The sequence below is a fragment of the Astyanax mexicanus genome, chromosome 9 (assembly GCF_023375975.1).
Source record: "Astyanax mexicanus isolate ESR-SI-001 chromosome 9, AstMex3_surface, whole genome shotgun sequence".
Classification (NCBI taxonomy): Eukaryota; Metazoa; Chordata; class Actinopteri; order Characiformes; family Acestrorhamphidae; genus Astyanax; species Astyanax mexicanus.
In genome coordinates this window covers 23,338,847-23,366,434 of record NC_064416.1, presented here as the reverse complement: position 1 = coordinate 23,366,434, position 27,588 = coordinate 23,338,847, and the positions used below count along the sequence as shown (strand labels likewise).

Genomic DNA, 27,588 nt, shown 5'->3' with positions numbered 1-27,588 from the left:
TGTTTACAACAAAATCCTGTATAGCGTATGTCTTAAATATTACATTTACAATGTAAAGAATAATTTAAAAACAAAAATATATATTTAAAGAGAAAAGGTGTGTCCAAGCCTTTGACTGATACTTTATATGTGGCTAATTGTTTTATTAATTAATTTATTATTTTTTAAGGATTTTTAAAGCATTTTTTGTCTTTTAAATAAATCTGAAATATGAATTTTGTAAGGCTTGTAGCGGGCTGGACTTTTCAGCAGGCAAATGGCAGGGCGACTATGACACAGGGCTAACAGCAGGAAGGACCCCCGTCGTTCGAGCGGCGTTTGAACACAAAACGCCGAACGAACAAAAAGTTTCTCATCGGGTGAAAATCTGCACCATCCTGCCTGCTGAAACGGTAAAACCCTGGCATACACCGCCAGCGCCAGTTAAACGGCGATATTATAGCCATATATGTGTCATGATGCGGTTTAATATCAAGTTATCTCAGAATTCTGCGTTAGCTTCACTTGCTAGCAGAGGCTGAGCGGGTAACCGGGGTTTCAGGCTGTTATTAACAGCGCGGAGTTTAATAATACTGCAGTATAAAGACACGTTAACCTAATATACGTGCAGTTTTTACGTGTTGTGGGTATTTTATGGGTAAAGTATATACATTTAGTTTAATAAACCAACATTCTGACTAGCGGCTAAGCGAGCTAACCCATTCATTTGAGGTGGTTTAGCTAGCTAATGCTAGCAAGCTTGTAGTTTACATAGATAACTAGCTAGCCAGCTGTGCCCCTAGTAACAGTAGGTTAGCTACTTTTAGTTTATTTTTTTTAAACCTGATCAATTAGGCACGTTAGGTAGATTACATCTGGAGAAAAACAAGACTTTATTAGCTTTCAAAATTTCTCTGTTTGCAGCCCAGAACGTGTGCACTGCTTTCTTCTGTTGATCTCACATGAGGCCTCTTTCTGGGTTTCAGGTGCAGCAGTAACTTTCTTCATCCAAGCCTGAGGGGGCCCAGAGACATCCACCATGTTTCTGTACAACCTGACATTACAACGTGCCACTGGCATCACTCATGCCATCCATGGGAACTTTTCAGGTATACGGTCTTCGTTTTTCCATGTTAAATATGTGATTTGTAATGTTTAACTCTAGAGGTGTAGCCCTGCCCCCACAGGCTTGCATTGTGGGCACTAGACCTGATGGGTGTCTCTCTCTTACCTTAATGTGCACCTCACTCTGGAAAAGGGGGAAATCTGGATTCATCAGACCACATGGCCTTTTTCTGTTGCTCCAGAGTCTTTGCCAGTTAACCTCACTGATGAGTGGTTACACAGTTTAATCCTAATCCCTTGAGTTTCCTTCACATTGTGCATGTAGAAATGCTCTTACTTTCACTAATAAACATATCCCTGAGTTCTAGTAAATATTTAATGGGAGGCACTTACCATTTGCTTATTAAAAAAAAGACTGTACTGGTATGTTAAGATGTTGATCTTATTAATTGAGAGAGTTTGAGACCCCCATTTCTGTCTTTTTTTTTTTTTTTGTTTTTATTGATTTTTAGGTTTTTAAAACTTCTTTTAAAGCAAACATTTTTTTTTTAAATGTACCAAGAATTTGAAAAATGGGAAGTTTCTATATAATTACATTTAGCAATGGTAAAAAAAAAAAAAACTAAGGAACTTTTTCAAACTACTAGGGGTACATATTTTATAATTGGAAATAAATGCCCTTTATCAAATAAATAACCTTTAAATCCTTAATTTAATGTAACTGTTCACCTGTAGTTTAGTTTAATAGTTTCTCCAGAAGGGGGTGGAAGTAGCACTGTTAGCTTAAGCAAATCCACATCAAACACTTTGCTTGCAATTAACTGTATGACGTTCTTTGTCTCTAGGTACGAAACTGCAAGAGATTGTGGTTTCCCGGGGAAAGATTCTAGAGCTGCTGCGTCCTGATGCCAACACAGGCAAGGTTCACACATTGCTCACCATGGAGGTGTTTGGCATCGTCCGCTCCCTCATGGCCTTCAGGCTCACTGGTGGCACGAAAGGTTAGTGTGAATGTTGAAACTGAGTTAGTTTGTTTACAGTTCAATATAATTTTGGGTAAACCAGCCGTAAGATCTTGTTAAAGTTGCTTGCGAAACTAAATGTAAAATTACTGATCAGGTAAATTGCTGATGTGTGGTTTATTCAATGTAATAAAAAAAAATGGTTTGTTTATTGGACTGTGTCTCTTAATTTTAAGACTACATCGTGGTGGGAAGTGACTCGGGACGTATTGTTATCCTGGAGTACCATCCTTCAAAGAACATGTTTGAAAAGGTGCACCAGGAGACTTTTGGCAAGAGCGGATGTAGACGCATCGTTCCCGGGCAATTCCTGGCTGTGGACCCTAAAGGCAGAGCTGTAATGATAGGTAAAATTCTGGTTCTTTGCTAAGTGTTTTATATTTAAGGTGGTTGTTTTATCTGTCTTGGGTTTGAAGAAGCCCTGTGGCATTGTTAGTATGTACACTAACAGCTAGTCTAACACTGCACTTTTGATGCACTTTGATATAAGCTCAAACTAAGGGATAAAGGCCACAACACTGTCTTAAACATGCTTTTTAAATGTGATTGGAAAATACAATGCTACAGAAAGTGTGGATTGCAAGTACCTTGTAAATTTATGTATTTCAGGCTCACTTAAGATATCACTCCTGATTCACATGTTATTATCTGTGAGCAGTTTAATTGTGTGAAACAAAACATTGAGGATAGAAGGATTCCACTTAAGTTTAGATTTGTGCAAAGTTTGACTTATATTAATGTATAGATTATGTGCTGCAATTTTGATTTCATAACTATTTACACTTCAAGGTCATTGCATTGTGAATCACCATTTCTCTTTACGAGCAGTGAATGGAATGTTCATGCGTCTGAGTTGTATTGTTTATCATCCCCACAGGTGCCATAGAGAAGCAGAAGTTGGTGTATATCTTGAACAGAGATGCTGCAGCTCGTCTCACCATCTCCTCTCCGTTGGAAGCACACAAGGCCAACACCCTGGTCTACCATGTGGTTGGGGTGGATGTGGGCTTTGAGAACCCCATGTTTGCCTGCCTTGAGATGGACTATGAGGTAAGATGACTACTACTACTTGAGGACTTAACTTTTTGTGGTGTGATTCTCTTCACGCTTCTGTTTTTGAGGACTTGTTAATGTACGCACTGGCGTAGGAATAAAGATCACCTGTATGTGTGTTTTCAAAGGTAGATCTGTGGTGTTTTATTGAAATGATGAGTTTGTTCATGTCTCTTCTCTGACCAATTACTGGAGAGAATGTAAAAAAAACCTCTGATCACTGAAAGTACACAGTATTGTCAACTGCATAAAACATGAAGCGTTCTTCTCATTACTGTTTTGTACTGCACCCTTGTCTTGTTTAGGAAGCTGATAATGACCCCACAGGAGAGGCAGCAGCCAACACACAGCAGACTCTGACCTTCTATGAGCTTGACCTGGGACTCAACCATGTTGTGCGCAAGTACAGTGAGGCTCTAGAAGAACATGGCAACTTCCTCATCACAGGTAATTCATGATATGACCCCCTTCCCCCTTTCCTTAGTCTCCTGGTTTCATGACTGGTTCAGAAAACACTTTTCTGATTTCTGGTTGAGTGTGTGTCACTTCTGGTAGTGATGTTGAAATGATGAATATCTTCATGTCTCTTCTCTGATTGATGCTGAAGAGAACATTTAAGCTATCTGATCTCTACTCACTTAATCTGGTTATATATATGCTGATATCTTGATACTTTACTAATTCTTCCCTGTGGCTTTGTGTTGAACAGTACCCGGTGGCTCAGATGGCCCCAGTGGAGTGCTCATTTGCTCTGAGAATTACATTACATACAAGAACTTTGGGGACCAGCCAGATATCCGTTGCCCAATTCCTCGCAGAAGGGTGAGTATTTGAGTGCTTCTGCACCAGACACAGGGTTTCAGGAGTTAAGCCAGATTTTATTCCACTAGCCTCAAACTGACCCACTGCCAATTGAAATGATGAGGTTTTCATGTCTCTTCTCTGACAAATCCTGGAGACACTTAAAACTTCTGATCTCAAAAACTGTGTCGTAACTCTGACTTACAGGCATAAACAAATTCAAAGTATTGTGTGGTCTTCGTGGTTGTTCCTGTGTTGCTTGTTTGTGGCACAATGGATATGATGGAAATAAGCATTGTTTTAAGAATTTTGTAGTAGCAGTTATTGGAACTGGTCCAATCCACATCCTGTTTCTTTTTGTTCTATATCAGAATGATCTGGATGACCCTGAGAGAGGCATGATCTTCGTCTGCTCTGCCACACACAAGACCAAGTCCATGTTCTTCTTCCTGGCCCAGACTGAGCAAGGAGATATCTTTAAAGTTACCCTCGAAACAGATGAGGAGATGGTGAGAACTTTTATAAGTTTTAGTTACTATGGTATTTTTCACTTGGCCTATAAAAAAAATTACAGGCATAAAACTCTGACGGTGAATTTACACTGCTCCGACGCGACAACGCACATGGTCGCACTACCCCCCTCCAACCGGTCGCATGTGGGCGTGACAAAGGCTTTCCCTGCGTCGTCCAATTAAATTGTTTTAATAAATGGGAAATGCTTTTTATATAAGCTATTATTATTTCCAATAATTAATAAATATAAATGTGTCTTTATAGATATAAATGTTTGAATGAGCTTCATTACACTGTCTAGTGAGCATTATATAAGCGGACAAAAGCAAACTTTTCCAATTAAATTACATATTAATATTTAAAAAACCCACCAGAGACTCCAACAATCACAGCAGCCTTTCTCCTCGCTGACAGAGTCCCTGTGAATCAGCAGGGATTTTATAAAGAACAGGGAAGCCTGAAACTTCTCTTCCAGGCTTCTCTGGACGCTTGAAAGCGGAACTAAAATGTTTTCACGCGCTGCGCTGAGGACGTGTTACAGGCCAACACCTGCTCTCTGATTGGACAGACGCATTGCGTTGGACGGATTCATTTGCATGAAGTTGAGCCGAGCTCAACTTTTCATCGCATCGCATCGCATCCCCCGCTCTCGACGTATCGGACCCATGATGCACCGCGCGACTGCGTCTGACGGAGGTGGCGCTTCCCATTAAAAAATGAATGGGATCAGTCGCTGTGCGTTGTCGCGTCGGAGCAGTGTAAATTCACCGTGAGCCCATTTGACAGTACAGTACACACTCTAGCACCTAGAAACAGTCTGTCCCAAGTGTCTACAATAATCCAGTGGGCAACACACCTTCCTTCACACTTTGTATTTCTCCAACCTGTTGACACACCATCGCTGTGCTGAAGACTTAGGATCACACACTCGCTCTCACAAACAACTTATGACATGTTTGAAATATGCAGCTACATTTTCTCCATCAATGTTCTTGTTAAACTCAGTAACTTAATATGCAATAAAGACCACACTACACTATTATTACTGCCCCCTCCCCAAAAACAGGGGACTACCAGCATTAATTAAATTGTACTTAAAATTCTTCCATGGTTGGTGGGTCTGTATTACACAGATGAGCTGTTTCATAAACTCCTGGTGATCCTTGCCTAAGGGGTTTAGTAAGAGCAGATAGGGGGCGCTTATGAACCTTTAGATCAGCAGGGTGAGTCTAGGAGACACACACACACACACACTCAGACTACAGGTGTACCATGTGAAACTGAGGATGACTTTGTTCTGCATAATGTTCTGCTGGGTTCCTGCATTTTTGTGGATGCTTTTTTGGTGTGTGCTGTGTGCATGGTTTTAATGTTTTTACTGATTGGTGTAGGATCTAAATCTAAAATAAAATAAAAATGTGGCTTAGTCATTTTGTGTGAATATGAAATGGTTATTTGACCGTACGAAAGCGGGCACTTCTTTGGCTTCCAGTGTGGTCTGGTGAATGTGGTGGGGAAAGAAAATCTGTTCCCAGAATTTTTGATTTGTGTTTTAAACATTGTATTACGGCAATTGCCCACAAGTATACAGACGACGAAAACTGAGAATGTGTAACTTATTTGGAAAGAGCCCCAAGTTTCATTTTTAATTATGTACCATTGCTACATAACCTGCTTTGTCACTACCTCCTAGGTCACTGAGATAAGGATGAAATACTTCGACACTATCCCTGTGGCCACAGCCATGTGTGTGCTGAAGACTGGGTTCTTATTTGTGGCGTCAGAGTTTGGAAACCAGTAAGTTGCAACACACAATCTCTCCTGAATGTCAAACAAAAGAAAGGTCCTAGGAATTTTCTGAATGATCTTGTTCATTTCCTGTAAACATGCTACTCAAATACAGTTCAGTCTTGATTCTGGCAAAGTGGATTATAAAACATTGGTATTGGACACATTTTTTTTTCCCACTTCAGTGCCATTCTGTAGTCTCTTATTCAGCGTATACACCCACCTGCTCTGTGGTAGTGGTTCTATTATGTGGTTAAACTTTGTAATCTTTGAGTGATGATTGTTTAGTCTCAAACAGTTTGTAAACCAGACCTCCTGTAATTTGAACTCTTTCTCTTTTTGGCCACACGCACTCTTACACTCCCGCAGAGCTGTCTCTTTGTGTCTCATCTTTATTTCTGTGTTTAGTTACCTGTACCAGATAGCTCACCTGGGTGATGACGATGATGAACCAGAGTTCTCCTCTGCCATGCCTCTAGAGGAGGGAGACACCTTTTTCTTTCAACCTCGACCCCTAAAGAACCTGGTGCTTGTGGATGAGCAGGAGAATCTGTCTCCAATTATGTCCTGCCAGGTGAGCTTGTGTGCAAGTTAGGAAGGTGCAGGTGTTCTTTTTTATATATATGTGTATATATGTGTGTGTGTGTGTATATGTATATATATATATATATATATATATATATATATATATATATATATATATATATATATATATATATATATATATATATATATATATAATTTTTTTATTTATTTACTTATTTTTTTGTTAGTTTTAGTAGTTCTAATGTGAGTACGTGCACTGCTGTTAATGGAAAATGCAGTTATGCAGACTGTGAATGGATAAATTTTGTAAGGGTTGCCAGTCGAACTCATCTTTAATTTACATTCTCAATTTCTATCATCATGCTTTTAAATATTACATGGGCATGTTTGTTTGTTTATTTATTATTATTATTATTATTATTATTATTATTATTAATCTTTATTTATTTATTTATTTTAATATGTAAACTTCCCTGTGTATGTGTAGTAATTTTATTCCACCCTGGAACATTGAGAGCCCAAACACACAAGTTTAGCAAATAAAAAAGCTTGTAGAATATTTCATTAATAGTAATCAAGGTAAACACGACCATGACGGGCAGTGGGATATGACTTCGTTTTGTGACAGTAAAAAAAAAAGAAAAGAAAAAAAAAATAGGAATATCATTGAAAAGTTACTTTATTTCAGTAATTCAGTTCAAACTGTGAAACTCGTATATATGTATTACACATAGTGATTTGTTTTAAGCATTTATTTCTTTTATTCAGGTGATGGCTTACAAACAATGAAAACCCAAAATACTGGGTATGTAAGTGTTTTAAGGTTTTGAGATGAATATTGGGACGTTCCTATCATGGGAATGTCGCTGTCTTTTTGATAAATGCGGAGGTAGTCAGATTTAACTAAAATTTGGAACAACACCGTCATGTTTGTTCACATGAACGTTCCATCACTAACGTCTTGTTCCATGCTCGGGCACTGATAGCGCTCACACTACATGCGTAACGTGCTGGAGGTTAAGTGAACCGTGCTCTGGCTCTCTCCTTCCAGTGTTCAGTGTGCCGTGCCTGGGCACACTAGTAAAATGAGCTATGCTTTGGAAGGCATGGCACAGATTGCATTGTGTGAGTACAACCTAAGAGTCCCCGGATTAACTTTATATAAAGCGCGTTTTTTCAGTCCTGGTCCTGCATCCCCGTGCTCTGCACACTTAGCAGGAGTTAAAGCTAAGAAATCCTAAAAAAAAAAATGCAGGGCAGAATTGTGCAAATAAAATAGTACCAAAGTTTCTCAGTAAAAGGAGAAATGTTATATTAATTAAGCATACTTCTATTTGTTTAGTGAAATTCAGTATATAATAAGAAATTGGTCTTTTTTGTGGTTATTGTATGAAAAAACAATATTTAAAAATCAGTCTATGTATTTTATAGATATATAGAGAGAGAGAGAGAACACTTTTTTTTTTTTGGGTCCTATCATAACATCAAGTGCTATAGAAACACATGCCTGTGTATTTTCAGCATATGTACTGTTCTTCTTTTAACACAGGATATGAAGATAAGATCAGATCTTTCAGGATATGACCTCAAGCAACAAACAACAAATGAGACTTTTATGGTTCTACAAATTTAAACCAAGCCAATGCCAACTGCAAACACCTTTTTTAAATTGTGTACAGCACTTAAGCATTTAATACGGTTTTATTTTCTGAACATTAGACATATAATGAAGTGGCATTGGGCATGGTGCCAAGAGGTTCATGTTTGTCAGTTCTAGAGACACCAAACTTTTCTAGACAAGACAAGCAGTGTTTCAGTTGCAATGAAGCCAATGAAAGGTACCTAAATAAATGTATTAGAAAGGGGTGTCCTAAAACATTGGACACAGTGTATTTTGGCCACTTTGCTGCCAGGGATTGCACATTACCATTCAAATTTCTCACTTTTGTTAATCCCTCTCGACTTCTCCCACTTCCATCTTCCTGCAGATTGCTGATTTGGCCAATGAGGACACTCCTCAGCTGTATGTGGCGTGTGGAAGAGGACCCAGGTCAACTTTGAGGGTTCTAAGGCATGGGTTGGAGGTGCGTTAGTTTGATGTTTTTTACTATAATGGAGATTTTGTATTTAGCAAGCCGTAAATGTTTTGTTAATTGCAAACATTTTTTTCAGGTTTCAGAGATGGCAGTATCTGAACTTCCTGGTAACCCCAATGCTGTGTGGACCGTTAGGAGACATGTAGAAGGTATACAGCCTTTTCCCAGCCTTATTTTACAGTGTGTTTTTTATATATATATATATATTTTTATATATACTTACATTTCTAAATTATTTACTGCATTAATCACTGTCTGTGATCACAGGGCACATTATAGTAATAGTGGCAAGTATTGACCATATTATCCCTCTAGTCTGGACTCTATCCTCTACAATAATTTTGTTTATCCCAATTATTTAACACTTTATGACCCTTATAAAATGCTTTATAATACTTGTAATTATTTAGATGTTGACAGTCTAAATACTGGCTTATCCTCCTCAGTGGTCACTTTTCACCAAGTGATCTAGTGATATTACAGAAAAAAGGGTAGTCTTTCACAAATTATACAATAAATCGGTAATTATTATACCACTCCAGCCATTAAAATGCCAGTTATGATTTTTAATATTGAATAAATTTTTTTAAAGTGCAATTACTCTTTCAGGCAGTTTGTCATCATTCTTTAAATGTGTCTTAAAATAATTTACAAAAGAACAAACACTGCCTCAAAAGACACCCCTATGTTTAGTGTGTGCTCTTCAGTAGGACACCTGCTGCTGATTTTTATCTAGAACACAGTGCAGATCTGACCAGGCTAGATGCAACATGTAGGTTTTTGTCTGTGTATACAGAGCTTATGTAGAAACCTGCATCTCAGATTTATGCAGCTTTAGACCTTACCTTTTAGACATGCTCTCGCTTGTGAAGGAAGTAGGAAACTGAATATTTAACATTTCTTTCTCAAATGACTTTCCTCTGGCTGCCTGACAGTGTTTTGCAGTGCACTGTGGGTAATGAATTCCCTGCCAGCCTCTGTTCCTTGAAATCATGTGATCTCTGCTCTGCTTATTTTGTCGCTTGTGTGAGTCCCCTGAGCTGAGTGTGTGAGGAAGAGAGAGAGAGAGAGAGAACGTTGATTCTCTCTTGAAATCAGAGTCTGGTTATCTTTATTTGCAGTGTGTGTACATAGACAATAAATAAATGTCTTTGGTTACACATTAGCTGAAAGGAGGTCATGATAGGCATTTCACACATGCACCTTAAATAGACGGTTGCATGCAAGAAGCCATTTCTGTAGACTTTCTGTAGAAATAATTAGCTTATCTGGTTTGTCTTCTGCAGAGCCTGATTAATTGTATTTAAGCCTCTCTAATAATCTGGCTTGCAGTTGTTGTATCTCTTCTAGACCTCAGCTATTATTGCTTTCCTTTATGTTGTGAACTGGAGAATCAACCACTTGTTATCACTTAGTCATCTTATTATAACATTTTCCTGTTAATTGTTTTTAAGGCAGATGCTATGAAGAGCTTGTTTTTTCCCAAAAATTACTATTATGCCAATAAATCACATTTTGGCTATTCCAGATCTGGCTAGTATATCCCAGAGCAGTTCAAATGTTAGAAATCCTCTTATTTGCTCCTTCCTCCCTTTGTCTTTATACGAAGCCCCATCTTAGGGTGAGATATTGCAGATTTGAAGTGGATTTATTTAAAAAAAAAATAATAATCAAATCATCTATAATTAAGATGCACAGATAGGTGTAAGAGAGCATGTTTAAATAAGGAATGTTTCATTAGATTTATATATATTATTTTATTTGTGCAAACCTGTATATGTTTGTAAAAACAAACCTGTAAAAATTACTACATTGTGTGTAGGTGGATGAAATGACCCTAAAATATTACTAGATTTTGTTGTACTTTTGCAATAATTGCATTTTTGGTGATACAGAAAAGCTGAAATTATATTTTCAAGAACAATTTTTTTTTGTAGGTGAAATGTTAAAACATTTATCCGAAACTGAAGTTGTAAAGATATAGATAGATAGATAGATAGATAGATAGATAGATAGATTCTGGTGTCCTTGGTACCACCCCAACCGTGTGTGTGTGTAATAAATATAATATATATAATAAATTAAATGAGAAATTGTAAAAAAAAAAAAAAAAAAATGTAGAAATTCATACACAATGTAATTTAGCAAATAATTGTGCTATATATATATATATATATATATATATATATATATATATATATATATATATAGCACAATTATTTGCTAAATTACATTGTGTATGAATTTCTACATTTTTTTTTTTTTTTTATATATATATTTATTTATTTATTTATTTATTTATTTTTTTTTTTTTTTTTTTTTTTTTTTTTTTTTTCCCCTGTGAATTGTAATGTAAAGATACTAGAAAATGGAAGGAAATTATTGGGGACTGTAAGAACATAGGGCTGATGTGTGATATTTTTCTTACGTCATTATGCTTTGTTAACCAAAGCTGTGGTAACTGTCGTTCGCTTATTCAGTCAGTATTTAGACATCGCTGTAAAACCATCTCACACCATAGTTTCCTTCTTCATATGGGACAAATTGACTAATGTCCGGTTTCCATTTCGCAGACGAGTTTGATGCCTACATCATTGTGTCCTTCGTTAACGCCACACTGGTTCTGTCTATCGGGGAAACTGTGGAAGAAGTGACAGATTCTGGTTTCCTTGGTACCACCCCAACCCTGTCCTGTTCACTACTGGGAGAGGATGCTCTGGTGCAAGTAAGTCCTGTAACCATTTTTGCACAGCCTTTTCAGAGTGGCCTTTGTTTTCTGGCTGTTGTGAACATTGAGAGCGCAAGTTCAGATGCAACAGCAGACACAGCCTTGCTTCCCATCCACAACTCTGCTGCCCATTCACAGTGTAGTTAGTATTTAATACTGTTATACTGTTGCGTTGGTGACTTGGTTTGCATTATACTTCATGTGACACAAAAATAAATGAATGCTTACCCATAATGTTTTATTATTTTTTTTTATCAAGCAGTTAGCACCTGAATTATCTGGGTAATTCAGCACCATTTTTCTAAAAACTCCAGACATTAATCTGCATACATTATCACATCATACAAACAAACAGCCAAACTATAACGTGCAGTGCCATCAGTCTGTTATCAAAGATAAGAGATAATGATTTATCTCAGAAAACCTGTTTGCATTTGGCCAGACATTTCAAGTTTCAAGTATGCTGATGTTGGCCCTGCCCACCCTGTGTAGCAAGAGTCCACTTCATGTAATTTGCATCATTCTAAGAATGTATAAAGAGCTTTGATTGCATTGTGAGCTTGATTTAGCTGCTAATTAAACGATAAAACATTATGCTTCTGTGGTTGATTGCTATTATGGCATAGAGCTGTGCAGTAGGTGGGCTGAATTTGACATTGAGGATCAAACATAGAATAGAAAAGAGAGAGTTCTGGAGGTCTTATCTTCTATTCTCTTCTTTTCCATTACCCTCTGTCCCTCTGCTAGGTTTATCCAGATGGCATCCGCCACATCAGAGCCGATAAGCGTGTGAATGAGTGGAAGACTCCGGGGAAGAAGACTATCGTACGCTGCGCTGTCAACCAGCGGCAGGTTGTCATTGCTCTGACTGGAGGAGAGCTGGTCTACTTTGAGATGGACCCGGTAAGCCTGCAGCATTAGCTGGACAGCTGGATTGTTCAAGAGAGCATCTCTTTTGTACAAGGAAACAAAAGACAGTTTAAATCTACTGAACGTGCAAATAGTAGTATGGTGCAAAAAATAAAAGGCAGAGGCAAAATGTGCAATAAATATAAATACAAGGAACATAAATATCTAATTAGGTATATGGTAAATGTAACAAGATGTAGACCCTCACAAAAGACTTGTACTTGAATTGAACAATCTAATTCAAATCACGGCATTTTGGTCTGATATGCAATCTGTGCATGCTCAGTGCCACCAGTTCCATGTGGCATCTACCCATTGCTACAACAAAACAAACACGTACACCGTAGCCATGTAACTCCACACTGACCTCCCCAGTGACCTATGGCTATATTCATCCCCACTGGCACTGTTAATACATGATAAGTGCCAACAGTTTAAGTTGTTTTCCACACACCTTTCTACCACACTGTAATAACATACGCAAAAATACATTTGTTAATCTTCCACTACACTACATCTGCACAATTGTTCACACTGTGAACTAGTTAACAGACTAGATTTTTTAGCTATTTTCTGACAGTTCCTGCACAGCTACATAAAATAGTTTGTTATATGAATTATATATTATAGGTTAAAATGGCTTCAATTTTCTGTACATTTTGTGGATAACTACCTATTAGTTTCTGGAAAAAAAAGTTAGATTATTTGATTATTAGATTTTTAGTGCTGGTGGCCTGAATTCCTGTGTGGTTCGGTAACATTTCCTGCTCAGGCACACCGGAGTGATTTAACAGTTAGTTGGATTGCTGGGGCTTGAAAGTAACTGCACTGTACTGCAGGCTTTAGTTTGCTATAGAGGCCCCAAATATTGAGCAACCAAACATTTTTGACTGTTAAATGGCAACATAAAAGTACAAATAAAGTTTATTTATATATTTTTTTTATTTTTATTTATTGTAGGTTGTCATTGTATATTTATTGTAGGTGTTTTTTCCCAACTGTAAAACTTAACCATAGCTAGTTAGAGCCACCCTTCTCTCTCCTGTCTTCTTCCTGTGCTCTCTGTTTCAAAAGTCCCGTGCTGAGTTTTGTAATTGCAGTTTTATGACCTTTCTAAAACAGTGGCAATTATGCATGTGTTGAGGGGAAAATACTGCTTTGATGGTATGTCTAATGAAATGTTAAAAATATTCAGTCTTAAAATAAATAGTTAAAAAATGTTAGCTTTAACATTTTTGTGTTTCAAAGAAAAAAAATTGTGTAGGCTGTTTTTTAATTTTATGCAATGGTGGAAAAAAGCAAAATTGCTGAAATCCTGACAAAAAAAAGCTATGCTTTCGCACTTGAATTGACTCTTATTTTGAGTGTGGTGATCTTTTCTCTTTTAACAATGCTGTGTGTCTGTCTGCAGTCAGGCCAGCTGAATGAATACACAGAAAGGAAGGAGATGTCTGCAGACGTGGTGTGTATGAGCCTTGCTAATGTCCCTCCGGGTGAACAGCGCTCACGCTTTCTGGCTGTGGGTCTGGTGGACAACACTGTGCGCATCATCTCTCTGGACCCCTCGGTATGTTCTCTCCATCTGTGTTCTGTTCTCTGATTACTGTCTCTTTCCTTTTAGCTTTCAGTCTAGTGTCCACTTTTAAACTTGAATCACTGTCCTAACAGCCTCTGTAAGAGTGTTTGATTTGGTCTGTTTAAAATAAAAATAGCGTTGCCATGATTGAAACAGTGTTACTTAACATTTCTGAAGCAGATGCATATTTCTCACTCTGTTTTGTGTTTGTGTGGTACAGGATTGTTTGCAGCCACTGAGTATGCAGGCTTTGCCTGCGCAGCCAGAGTCCCTGTGTATTGTGGAAATGGGAGGCGTGGAGAAGCAAGATGAGCTGGGCGAGAAGGGCACCATTGGCTTCCTCTACCTTAATATTGGTCTACAGGTAAAAACAGATTTCTGCTGTATATTGCACAGCTTTTGCTCTTGATTGGTTCAGCTATTTTCTACAAAATGATCATGCATTGGTCTTTTATGTTTAAATTCTCTCTGTAATGAATGGCTGACATGTCTTGTCTGTATCTGTCAGAACGGTGTGCTGTTGCGTACTGTGCTGGATCCTGTAACTGGAGACCTGTCTGACACTCGCACCCGCTACCTGGGATCTCGTCCTGTCAAGCTCTTCAGGGTGCGGATGCAGGGCCAAGAGGCTGTAAGTACATATCGGAGAATATGCCTTAGGGAAGGGCGTTAATGTTAAATTTGATATTAGATTAATACTCAATACTGCAGCCTTCAGCCTGCAGATTGTTCCTTCAGTGTGTGTGTGGTAGTCTTTTGTCAGTGTGAAGCCCAGATTTACATCCCTGTATGGATTTATTTCTCTGTTGACCTTAGTTAAATGTTGCAGAGTACAGTAAAAGAACTGTCCTGTCACACCGTAGCAAAAGTTATTTTGGTTAGAAATGTTAGAGGTGTAGGTAAGGGGTATGAGTTATCAATGTGTTGTACCTGTTGGCTTAAGGTACTTCATTAACAATACCTTGGTAAGCTAGTAGGCTTGCATAGTCAGACTTTGCAGAGCTGTTGCTCTGATGCATACAGTTTTTGCAAAAATCAAGACCAGAAAACAGCATTTTATTATTTTTCACTAGTCATGAGTGGCCAGGGATTGTGCAAGTACAAGTGTAGAACTTTCTCAGCAATAATTGATGCCTGCTGTGTTCTTTTACAGACACAAAATATGGTTAAAGCTGCTTCTACTCTGTAACAGAACTATGTTTAAAATACTTAAAATGCATAATTAAAAATGTGACATTAAGCTGGGTTTAGGTTGTAAACAACTCCATCTATATAAACCCTTTAGCTTAAAAATGTGATGCATTACTTTTGCATTGTCAGCCAATGTTATGACCAGTTAAACTAAGTTTACAAGTTTTAATATGTTCTGTTTAGCCCTTTCTTTTTTTTTTAAGCAAATATTGTTACACAGTTGGCTTGGCTAGCTCACTAGGGCTAACCATGCCCTGCGACTTGCTGCTAATCATGCAAGAGAAACTCTGTCAGAGAGGACTGTCAATACAATACAAGTTGTGTTGAATGTGTTGAATAACTCGTGTGATAGAAATGCCACCTACTACAGTCTAGTTCTTCTGTAATACATTTAAGGGGATTGGGAAGTTAAGTGTGTGGCTGCAGTGTATTGGATGAGAACACAGCTCTCCCCATGGCAGATTAGCTTTAAATTTCATGGCCTGGGGCAAAACTATCTTGCCTGTAACATGAATTAAATATGAGTCAGCCTGGATAAGAGTATCAGCCAAATGTGGATAATTTTAAGTTGGTGCTACCATGTTTATTTTACCTTCTCAGGTGCTGGCCATGTCTAGCCGGTCGTGGCTGAGCTATTCATACCAGTCCCGTTTCCATCTGACTCCACTTTCTTACGAGACGCTGGAGTATGCCTCAGGATTTGCATCAGAGCAGTGCCCTGAAGGAATAGTTGCCATCTCCACCAACACACTGAGGTAAAACCCCCTTTTCCTGTAAGCCTTTGCTTATGCTTAGTTCTTAAGATCTAAATGATATGCTTTTTTTTGCTAATGTTATGGCTAATGCAACTCCAGTTATTTTAAAATTGTTCATTCATTTCCAGTATCTTCTTTGGTAATAGCCTTACTGTATGTGACTTCTGTGGAATTTAGTTTGGTTTAAGGAATTCTTGTGGTCTACTCCTGGATTCATTTTAGTGCTTATTGTCATAATCAGTCTTAAATTGCTTAATTTCTTATTGGACTGTTTGGGGTGAGTCAGTTTATTGAGGTTTGTTCCACCGTAGTTGTAGTTAGTCTAAGGCACACTGATCAGATGTTTACAAATAGTAACAATCTGAAAATGTAATTGTATATATAGACAACAAGCTTATATAAAGTACTTTTTCTTCTATTAATAAATATTTTAGATATGCTGTGACCATGCTTATGGATTTTGACCTCACTGTCAATGATGGGTTGAACTTCTCTTAAAGACCGCTTTGATTCTCTCCTGCTAGAATTCTGGCTCTAGAGAAGCTTGGTGCAGTCTTCAACCAGGTGGCCTTCCCACTCCAGTACACACCACGCAAATTTGTCATTCAGCCAGAGACCAACAATCTAATCCTCATAGAAACGGACCATAATGCCTACACAGAGGCCACCAAGGCCCAGCGTAAACAGCAGATGGCTGAGGTGAGAGCTGCCCTTTTTTTTTTTTTTTTTTTTTTAATAGATCCACAATTGATGTGCTTTTTTGACATTTGGCTGATTTTAATAGTGCATGCTGTGTTTATCTCCTTGTCTTGCTTAGCAGCTTATGTCAGTTGGTAATTCTGCATCATGAGTAAGAACTGCACTAGTGTTCATTGACTTTGTGTGTTGAACACTGCTGCGATCAGAGCCAAATAAGGGTCATGAGAACTCTGTGCTTTGGAATTTCCTGTGCAACATTTTAGGCCTTTTTAAGTGTCCGAATCAAAGCTCATGGCAAAGATAGCAACTCTAAGATATTCTCTCTCTCTTCTCTTTCTTCTGTAGGAAATGGTGGAGGCAGCAGGAGAGGATGAAAGGGAGTTGGCTGCAGAAATGGCTGCTGCGTTTTTGAATGAGAATCTCCCTGAAGCAATTTTTGGTGCCCCTAAGGCTGGATCAGGACAGTGGGCATCACTGGTGCGCCTGGTCAATCCTATTCAGGGGAACACCTTGGACTTGGTTCAACTAGAGCAGAATGAGGCAGCCTTCAGGTGAGCAGGGTGGGCAGGCGGGGGAAAACTGGATCTCTTTGTAGTAATCAGTGGAAATAACCGCGCTAAGAAAAGCACTTGTTTTGAGTTAGATCATCTCTAGTTCATTCTGTGATTTTCATTCTTAATTTATTTTTGTCTCCAGTGTGGCGGTTTGTCGCTTTGCTAATGGGGGTGATGACTGGTATGTGCTGGTGGGTGTGGCCAGAGATATGATCCTTAACCCACGCTCGGTGGGTGGTGGCTACATTTACACATACCGTCTTGTAGGGGGCGGTGAAAAGCTGGAGTTTATGCACAAGGTGAGTGAAAACGAGAATTCTGTATGTCAGACCAGTAGTTGGTCCTATACGCAAGTTCTGTATCATCTCTGCATTCCCTGTAGGGCTTTGTTTAGAGTTGGTTCTTTTTTCTATAAAAGCATGGTGTTTGGTTCAGTGTTCTTATCTAATCTTTGTTTATTCATGTCCGCTGTAATATCGGCCAAGTAGTTGCAGACATCTGTGACTCTTAGTACTTTTACTTTCAATCTAGTTCTCTGATCTGGCCCATTTAACAAGAAAATAGAGGTTTGTAGTGGATACACTCTCCTGGGTTGGGTTTCATGACCAGGCAAACTTAAGGCCATACTGATGAAAGTCATTGGAAAATACTCCTCCACTGCATTTGTGTTCATGTCATTCTGGATAAGAGCGTTACCAAGTTAAATCTTGGTTAATGAAAAGTACCTGACGTTTCTACATGTTCATTTTGGCTTTGGCCTGTAAGATTAGTGTATATATGCTTATTAACTTACTTTGTCTCATTCATATTCTAATTTTAACTAATGAAGTCATGATTTGCATCTTAAGCGAAATGTTGTACAATAGAAATGTATTATAACGATGTGTTTATTGGCAGACCCCTGTTGAAGATGTGCCCCTAGCCATTGCTCCGTTCCAGGGCAGAGTGTTGGTGGGTGTGGGCAAACTATTGCGCATTTATGACCTGGGCAAAAAGAAGCTTCTTCGGAAGTGTGAGAATAAGGTGAGCAGACAAAATAAGGTTTTTATTTATTCTAATTATTCATGTGGAGGGCAATTTGGATAAAAATTCTATTAAAAGACCTTTCCACAAAACATGATTTACTTCAATATTTTGACATGCAAGTTTCTTTAAGGGTGTTTATTTAAATGCTTTTCCATTTATCTAATGCATTTAATTTAAATGAACAGAAATAATTACAAATTGTTTTAGAATGAAATGTCCTTCAATGTTCTCTAATCCCTTGTGATACTTTGTGCACCGTAACTTACTTAGTTTATCACAATATTATAATTTTGCAAATTATTAGACTTAGGTTGTGTTTGCATTGGGCTTCCACAGTCTCGCAAATGATGATTTAAAAAAAAGAAAAACGAGTGCAGTCAACTTTAATGCATAATGTAATTTATTTGCGCCAAAAATAAATAAATAAAACATTGATGACTGATGCATTAGCTGTTTTTACTGACTGTTGAGTTTAGAAGTTAGCTTACCTTTATTTATTTTATTTCAGCAAATTTATTTTCTCTTTATTTTCTCCATTAAAACAGTTTAACTTAGTGACTCAGCACATCAAAGCATCTAAACTACCGTAAGAGAGTGCAGTAGAAAAACTGTATCTAGTGTGCCAGGTGTAAACTATTTTTGGCGAGGGGACAAAAATAATGGTGTGGTTAAGTACCAGCATTTTAAAGAGATTGGCTTATAGTATATAGAGTTTATATACCTATTATCAAAAGCTAAGTCTTGAGGGAGAAAAAAGTGATTAACGCAGAATTCTATTGTGATTTTTTTAATTTGATTTTTATTTTTTTTAATTATCCACCACAAAAAAGTGTTCCTGCTTAACACGTCCTCCTGACTTTTTAATGTGTGTGCCAAATATTAAAATTATTTTTGGGCAAAGCTGGGAGTGCATGCATTTTCTACATGAGTGCATGTTTGTAAACAGTGGATCCACTGGAAAATATATACTATAATATTAATGTTTTCTCTTGCCTTTGTGTCTTGAAGCATGTTCCAAACCTGGTGACGGGTATTCACACCATTGGCCAACGAGTGATCGTGTCCGATATTCAAGAGAGTCTGTTCTGGGTACGCTATAAGCGCAGTGAGAACCAGCTCATTATCTTTGCTGATGACACCCACCCACGTTGGGTTACTAGTGCATGTCTCCTCGACTATGACACCATGGCCACAGCGGACAAGTTTGGGAATATCAGCATTGTGAGTGCTATATGATTTCGATCCTGGTTGTTGCGTGTTCTCTGTTTGTAGTATCCATGTTACTCATTAAGTTTAGCAACCTAAATTAAGAGAAACATTGATTTGGTCTTAACACAGTAACCTCATACACATCCTCTCCTCTTAGGTACGATTACCACCCAACACCAGTGATGATGTGGATGAGGACCCCACAGGAAACAAAGCATTGTGGGACAGAGGCCTACTGAACGGAGCATCACAAAAGGTACCTTCCTCCGCTTACCCTCACTCTCCACACCAGAGGCCTGAGAAAACTGCATCAAACTGCCTCTGTTAGGGTCAAATCGGCCTTCCATCCATGACTCTCTTGTTTTTGGGTCACTGTTTGTGTCTGTCTGGTGTTGTGGTCTCTTCAATACACACACCCAAAACCCAGACCTGCCCTGCGGAACAGCTAGCTTGAGTCCGCGCTGTGGTCTGGCCCTAAAGACCTCAGGAACCAAGTCTTGTCTTCGTGCCAGACATTATAATGAACAAATCAAGAGCCTGGAAATGCTTAGGTGGACACTGGGGAAATTCCCTGTGTGACTTGTGTCGGGGAATTTATCGAGATGCCAAAAGAGTGTGTAAGCAAGTGAGAGGAGGAATGGGTGGGTTGACATTGGCTTGCGTTCAGGAAGTTTGACTTGTGTGTCCATTTTGACAAGTGCCCATTAAATGAACCACAGTTGAAGGTTAATTATTCAAAGTCATGACTTATATTTTGTTTGTCCTAATAAGAGCATTTTTGTGCATATTTGCAAGGCAAATAGTAAACTGATAACTGGCCGTGTGGTGTCCAATTGTTTCTTTGTTTCTTACACACTTCTTCCTTTATATCCTAGGCTGAGGTAATTATGAATTACCATATTGGAGAGACAGTCCTTTCCCTGCAGAAGACCACCCTAATACCTGGAGGCTCTGAGTCCCTGGTGTACACCACTCTTTCAGGAGGCATTGGCATCCTGGTGCCCTTCACATCTCATGAGGTGAGCTACTTTCAAGTACACTAAAGAGCACTTTTTTAACCCTGCTCCTTGAATGCTTAATTTTTGTTTGGCCAGAAGCATGTTTAATCAGTTAGAGCTGTGATCTTCAATTCTGGTTCTGTCACCCTGTTGCCCTGCAAATTCAATGCTTTACCTTCTACCAAATCTAATTTACCTTCTACCAAATCTAATTTAACTAATTAGCTTATTAACAAACACCTTCACAGTTGCAGTGGGTGTGTTAAAGCAGGTAATACAAAAATATGCTTGACTGGGGTTGCTAGTGCAGAATTGCAGAACACTGTGCAGTCAGTGATCGTAAACTTGAAGTGGTTTGCCTTTACATGGTGAAAAATGTAATCACACACCAGTCCATGTAAAAATGTTCTCTTCATTTTTTTGTTAGGTAAAGCTGGGCAATATATAATCTATATAGATATATTCCAAACAATATCGTTGCTGCTATGTGGGTTATTTCCTCAGTGCAATTTATTTCCTGTGTGTGGGAAATGGTTTCTCTTCCAAAAAGGTCACTAAACAGAGCACAGTCTTCTGCAAAGAGCTGGTTTGTTAGTGTTTAATCAGTGTTGAATTGGACAATTTACATCTTTTGCTTTCTCTTTCCACAGGACCATGACTTTTTCCAGCACTTGGAAATGCATATGCGCTCTGAATTTCCTCCACTGTGCGGCAGAGACCATCTCAGTTTCCGCTCCTATTACTTCCCTGTAAAGGTGTGTGCACCAGTCTAAGCCTTCCACACACACACAGTCATGCATACAATAACTGTAATAGGATCCTCCCTTGTTGTGGTTACTCAGTTTTCTAAATTGTTCAGACATCTCTTTAAATGAATGAGTTTCCGTACGTAAAGGAACTGTTATTTGGAGTGAAAGTATTAATGTTCTTATGGTTAACTGCAAACAGCCACCAATGTTGCCATCAAAGAAATAATCCAGCAGAAGTGTGAAGGCTGAGTGCTGCAGCGAGGGAGGGGATACTTATCAATATTTGTTTTTTCAAAAGAAACCTTGGATGAGCAGTTATTTGCAAACTCTAAATTAGACCAAATAAGGCCAAAAACATTGTTTGTAGATAAGTGCTCCAAAACAGTGGAAACCCCCAAATGTTTCCTAGACAATTTTCTTTTACAACATTTAAGTTTCTCATGCTACTTTTTGTAGGCCAAGAACAGGAGAACCCTAAATGGCAGGTTTGGGAAAGAATAAAACATTGTCCGTAATGTGATGTGTAATCCCTTACTTTCTGGTTTGTTTTGCAGAATGTGATTGATGGAGACCTGTGTGAACAGTTTAACTCCATGGATCCTCATAAGCAGAAAAGTGTTGCTGAAGAGCTGGACCGCACGCCACCAGAAGTGTCTAAGAAACTGGAAGACATCCGCACGCGCTACGCCTTTTAAAATCGCCCATCTATGTATGTGTGCTTTACAGGCTCACATTTTCAAGCCCACTCTTTTTTTTTTTCTTCCTTCAGTCTGCCTGCCTCCTTGCTTGCTGCAACCACAGGTTTCCTACCACAAATATGGGTACGATATTTTGATGATTGCTACAAGAAGTGGTTCATGAGTGAGACCATCTGGGAAGCATCCCTGTGGTCTGTGAACCTGTCGGGCAGACATCAGTACTCCTGTAACAGTACTGTGAAACTGGGCTGTACTTGGACGTTCATTTGTATAGATGTAAATACAGCACAGTGCTGTAGAAAGACCCATAGAAGACCAAGGATTTGTTTCACCAAGTCTCTGGTAAGTTGCAGCTGTGGACTGAAAGGAGTTAGAGTATAACGTTCAGCGTGTGCGATTTACTTTCTCCACACTTGCATTGTGGCTGAAATGAACTAAATTAGAATTTTATTGAATGAATCACATGTGGAGACTTCCAGCAGTGTTGAGCAACCGCCTGGTGTCCTTCAATTTGGATATTCACAAAAAGAAAATTGTGCTCACGTTGTTTAAAAATACAGTGGCATCTTGTAAAATAGCTTTAGTTGTCTCTTCACAGGGACAGTCAGACGATAGTGGGTTGTTGTTGCTTTTTTGGAAAGAGAATGGACTTAATCATCAAACCCACAGTCACATTATTCTTTTTTTTTTTTCCTGCTGTCCTAAATTAAAGAGTTGTCTTTTGTACCATGAGTGAAGTTTTGTAAATAAATCTTTTTTTTTTTAATTAAAATGTGTTTAAAAAACTTTCTTGCCTCTTAGGGTTTAAGTAGAGCAACTGGGCATGTCTGTACACTGCCCCTTTACGCGTTAAGTGGTCATACAGGTATTGCAAGATTCCACTGTCTGCTGCTACAGACCATGTGGGCTGTTTGGTTACAAATGCTTCTTTTGTTGTGGATTTCCTCTGGTGATCGGTGCCCCCACCTCTAAACGTGTCTGTGTAAGATGGAGAAGGTGACGCTAAGTCAGCTGAGCAGATTAGCTAAAGTCTACAGTACAGGAAACTCAGTCAGAGGTGAGTCATCTCTGCTTTAAGAGTAGTTAAACTGTTGTATTCTGTTAATCATCTCTCTGGCTTTGAAGAGAGAATGCACATGTCCGGGTCACCTCTAAATCCCTGCATTACTCTTTATTTGTGTGTTCAGAAAATTTTGTAAGTATTTTTTAAATAAATTGAGACCTTGTGGAAGCGTCTTATGGATTTTTTTTTTTTTTTTTTTTTTTTTTAAATAAACATGCAGTCTCTGTATTCCAAAATCCTCCTAGGTTTGTTCAGGTGTGGCACATAAGTCAAAGCCATTTTGATATACTATTTGATATATCTATTTGAAGTTGAAATACACTGTCTGGCCAAAAAAAGAAAAAGACACCTGGATTTGAAATAAATGGTGTGGGGTTGCTGCAGTTGGTCAGGTCTAGGTTTAGCAACAGTATGTGCTGAAAGAATGAGGTCAGCTGACTACCTGAATATACTGAATATAGACCAGGTTATTCAATTTTTTCTTTCCTGTTGGCACGGATGTATTCCAAGATGACAATGCCAGGATTCATCAGGCTGGAATTGTGAAAGAGTGTTTCAGGGAGCATGATTTCATGATTTCATAATTTTTAATTCATAAGGTTTCTAATCCAATGATGTTTACATTTTCAAAACTCATGTGACCCTTTAAAAAGCATGTTTAAAAGTCCCACTAATTCATCTGATTTTTCTCTCAAAGTTTTTATTTTAAATAAATAGTTGACTGCAAGTTCAAATAATTATTCATGACAAAATCACTATGCATGCCCGTTGTATTTTTCTAAAATATGCAAAGCCGTTTTTATCTTTTCAAGAAGACCTAGACCTGACATCTATCATCAAATGTATCATGCAATTCATTGAACAAATGTGATAATTGAGGAGCAAAACAGAATGGGTGGGGGAGTGGTTTAAATTAACTAATATTTACGTAAATAAATCAGTAAATCAGGGGATTCACTTCTGATACTGGAACTCACTCCGGTTACTTTTTATGTTTTGAGTAACAGGAATGTTTAGCAAAAACAAAAAATTGTTAAAGGCGGCTATACTAATAGCATGAGGACACAAAGTTATCTTTTGCAATGAGGTCAATGTACAAGACACTATGCTTAGTAATAAAATGAATTTTAATGTTTTTTGTCTATATAAATATATATGTTGGACATTTATATAAATACAGAACATTTAATTGGCCCCAAAAAGGACTATTCCGTATTTTTAGAAACACAAAGCTACTAGCTGAACAAAACACAACACAGGCAGGGACGTGATAATTGGTAAGAGATCAGTATATATCAGCCACCGATATAAAGAAAGACGTTCTGTAGCCCCTAAGACTTCCGGAGACATTAATTCCGATGTTAAGAGACATTTTTGTACATTTTGTGTCCTGTCTTTCCTTTGGGGTTTTCCCAACTGACATCATGTTGTTTAGGGTGGCAGATGGTGTTCGGGCTCGGGGTGGAATCCCCCTCTCTTCAGTTAACGTTAGCTGGTTACTTAGTTTCTTTAAGCGGGTCCACTTCTAGCCTTTAGTTTAATTTAAATCTACAAGCAATTACTGAGTGTTTCTTCAGAGTAATATACTACTGTCGAGCGCGCGCGTGTGTGATCCAGCCCACCACGGCCTGCTCTCCTCTGAGGGTCCATTGACCTGGATCTGCTCGAGCTGCCGGGTTCAGGGGTGCGTTTATCTCCTACTTCAGCCATTCATCCTGACTGATGCCCTGATCTGACTGTTAGCAGCTTCATAACCACAGTAAATGGACGGAAGAAATTAGTAATGCTACACGTGGGTGTTGCGGTGGGACAGCGGGTATGAGAGAAAAAAGTGTGTGTGTGAGAGAGAGCGAGAGATAAATCATGCATTTATAAATAAATGTATTAGGTATCACAGGAAAACATCAACACAGGGGGACTTTTCTATATATATAAGGTATCAATTCTTTCACTAATTTATTTATTCTGTTTTACAGAAGTTGGAACGTTTATATTCACAGTAGAAGAGAAACAAAATGATGAACTTGATTAGATGTGGCACATAACTGTCAAAGCAAACTTGATACGCTGTATGTCCAACTGTTTGTGGACATCTCTTCTAATGAATGCATTAATCTACATGGAGTTGCATCCATTGCTGACAGATGTGAAAATGTGTGCATACACACACTGCTTGTCTATTCCTTGTAAAGAAAAACAAGCAGAAGCATGACCTTGTTGTGATCTGCTAGTAGAAAGCTTTCTATGGACAGTAGTAAAATTTACTCAAACTAACGTTTTTAAAGCTCTTGATTTGGAAAGTAATAATGACCAGCTGTCCTAAAACTTTTCAAAGAGTGTACTTCAGGCATTTGCAGCCTTTAAACATCTAGAGTAAAGCTTTCTGAGAATGCTGTTACTGCCTTCTCAGAGGCCCCCAGTTCTTTTTTCTTTCAGAAGAAACATTAAATGAATAAATAAATACATTGACAACATACACAATTCCATTCTTATTAGTTTATTAGTTTATTAGCAATACTATGCATGAGTGCTGCAGTGGGACAGTGGGTTTGAGAGAGAAAGATGTGTGCTTGTGTATGTGTGTGTGTGTGTGTGTGTGTGTGTGAAAGAGAACATGAGAGTATTTATAAATATTTTTTTGTAGGCCTATCTTAGGAAATTATGAGCATCCTTTGACAGGGGAATTTTCTCTGATCATCATAAAACATCCATTAATTAATTAACTCATTAGAAGTTGGAACATTTCTATTTACAGTAAAAAAAGAGAAGCAAAGTGATGAAACGGAGGTTTAGTTGTAGGCAGAGCAATATTTAGCTATGCTAGTAAGTAAAGCAATGGAAATATCTCACTAAGCTAAGGTGTCAGCGTGGGTGAAGGCGCGATTCTGTGGGGAAAATAATGCTGTGGGGACATCTGATTGTTGCCCATATATAAATCCTGTCATTATACTCATGTACACTAAATTAAATTTTGCTTAGTCATTGTGACTAAGTGATGGACAACAACAAAGTAAAAGTAATTCTTAATTTTACTTTTTACTGGAGTATTTTTATTTTGATATTTTCAAATACGGGCATCTTACTTTTATTCCACTGCATTATGCAAAATCTAATATTTATGTGTATATAAAAATATATCATAAAAAAAAACTAAGCAAAAAAAAAGTACAAAGCAAGCATACAGTTCAATTCTGGGGGTGCCCATGCATGGATTAATAATGAAATATATGTGATATATGGATAATGACATGGTAAAGGAAAACTCATTTGTGAATCTGTTTTTAAAGTAAGGTTTACATAGTGTTGCAGTATAAAAAATACATTTAAATACTTTTTTGGTCACATAAAAAACTGTTATTTAAAGGTTATTAAGCAACGGTCATCATTCTAAATAGAACTATGGACATATGAAGGTTTAAGTTGACAAAATAACTATTGAAATTTATTTATTTTCATTTTTGTGCATGGCCATTGTTTCTTCTAAGTGAATGTTTCCTATTTTTATCAGAGATGTTTAAAGTACCAGACATGAGTAAAAGCACATATCTATAAAAATAATTTGAGTAGAAGTTGAAGTGTTATTTAAGTCCCACAATTAAGTTGAAGTGCTAAAGTATTAAAAAAAAATTTACTTAATATTGCAAGATAGTAGTTTTAAAATTTACTATTCAAGTACTGAAAGTAAAAGTACAAGTAATGTAGTTATTATTGTAGTAATGTAGTTATAATGTGGGTTTGGAATTATTTTTAATATTTTTATATTTGTAAAAAGTTATGATGCAGCACTTTCGGTACATTGTGCAGGGCAGATTGCCTTCAGGATCAGGACTGCAAAACACTGTTCTATTTGATGCAAAACCACCGGTTTACACTGGTCCTAATATTTTATTGCTTCTACATTAAACATGTAGTTTATAATTCCTCTTCATAATAAATTTAAGGAGAGAATAGAACACTGAAGAATTAATTTGATTTGCATATGTCAATAACGACATAAATAGTTTTATTTGTATCAGAATAAATACATTCAGACTATATATATATTTATGCCATTATACATGCCCACAATCACTGAAGTAGAAGAAGAAGATCATGCTATGTATACTGTACCATACTTGTACTAGACACAGATGAAATGTAGCCTCTGTTTTTATCCCACCCTTGTAGTGAACACTTATACACACCAGTGAGCATATTCAAGACAAACTCTAGAAACTTTCCAAATTTATTTTTTCAGATATAAATAAAGAGAAATTAATGTTTTAACAGTGAAATAATGGTTCTTGTCCTGCACTCCATAAATATGAACATAAACTCTGCTCTTACAGACATGTCTAATTACAGACAGAATGGGAGTAAATAAGAAATTACATTTTAAAATGTTTTAAGGAAATTTTAAGGAAAAAAATTGTAAGTTTGCTTGATAAAGCGGCTAGTAAAGCTTTAAAACTTTACGATTTATGTTTAAATGCTCTTGAAGTGGTTGATGCTGTGGTATCCTAGGTGAGTGTCATGATGTTGCCAGGTGGTGGCTATTGTATTCTATGTTGTAGATATGTCAGGTCATGAA

At 37.7% G+C, this 27,588-nt stretch overlaps 1 protein-coding gene and 2 non-coding genes across 3 annotated transcripts; all 3 read left to right on the top strand.

Annotated features, from left to right (window-relative positions):
* Positions 1-268: 268 nt before the first annotated feature.
* Positions 269-23,186, top strand: sf3b3 (splicing factor 3b, subunit 3). The gene is made up of 27 exons (XM_007249176.4): positions 269-392; positions 966-1,088; positions 1,890-2,045; positions 2,243-2,413; positions 2,944-3,116; positions 3,425-3,566; positions 3,829-3,941; positions 4,292-4,429; positions 6,127-6,230; positions 6,630-6,795; positions 8,756-8,851; positions 8,940-9,012; positions 11,437-11,588; positions 12,339-12,494; positions 13,912-14,067; positions 14,297-14,440; positions 14,585-14,707; positions 15,868-16,022; positions 16,547-16,721; positions 17,067-17,272; positions 17,418-17,574; positions 18,173-18,298; positions 19,310-19,522; positions 19,668-19,766; positions 20,386-20,529; positions 21,159-21,263; positions 21,812-23,186. The coding sequence occupies exons 2-27, from the start codon at positions 1,019-1,021 to the stop codon at positions 21,950-21,952; spliced, it is 3,654 nt and encodes a 1,217-aa protein (XP_007249238.2). The 5' UTR covers positions 269-392; positions 966-1,018; the 3' UTR covers positions 21,953-23,186.
* On the top strand, positions 3,263-3,344 carry LOC125804681 (small nucleolar RNA SNORD111). Its single transcript, XR_007440836.1, has one exon. It is a non-coding gene; the product is annotated as a small nucleolar RNA SNORD111 (small nucleolar RNA).
* LOC125804682 (small nucleolar RNA SNORD111) lies at positions 3,676-3,754 on the top strand. Its single transcript, XR_007440837.1, has one exon. It is a non-coding gene; the product is annotated as a small nucleolar RNA SNORD111 (small nucleolar RNA).
* Positions 23,187-27,588: the final 4,402 nt, after the last annotated feature.

What these genes read in the sequence shown, in the direction of transcription:
- sf3b3 (XM_007249176.4), top strand. Translation starts at nt 1,019, where the DNA reads ATGTTTCTGTACAACCTGACATTACAACGTGCCACTGGCATCACTCAT. An exon ending in TTCTAAGGCATGGGTTGGAG is followed by an intron (nt 8,852 to 8,939) that starts GTGCGTTAGTTT and finishes CATTTTTTTCAG; the next exon opens with GTTTCAGAGATGGCAGTATC. An exon ending in ACCTTAATATTGGTCTACAG is followed by an intron (nt 14,441 to 14,584) that starts GTAAAAACAGAT and finishes TGTATCTGTCAG; the next exon opens with AACGGTGTGCTGTTGCGTAC.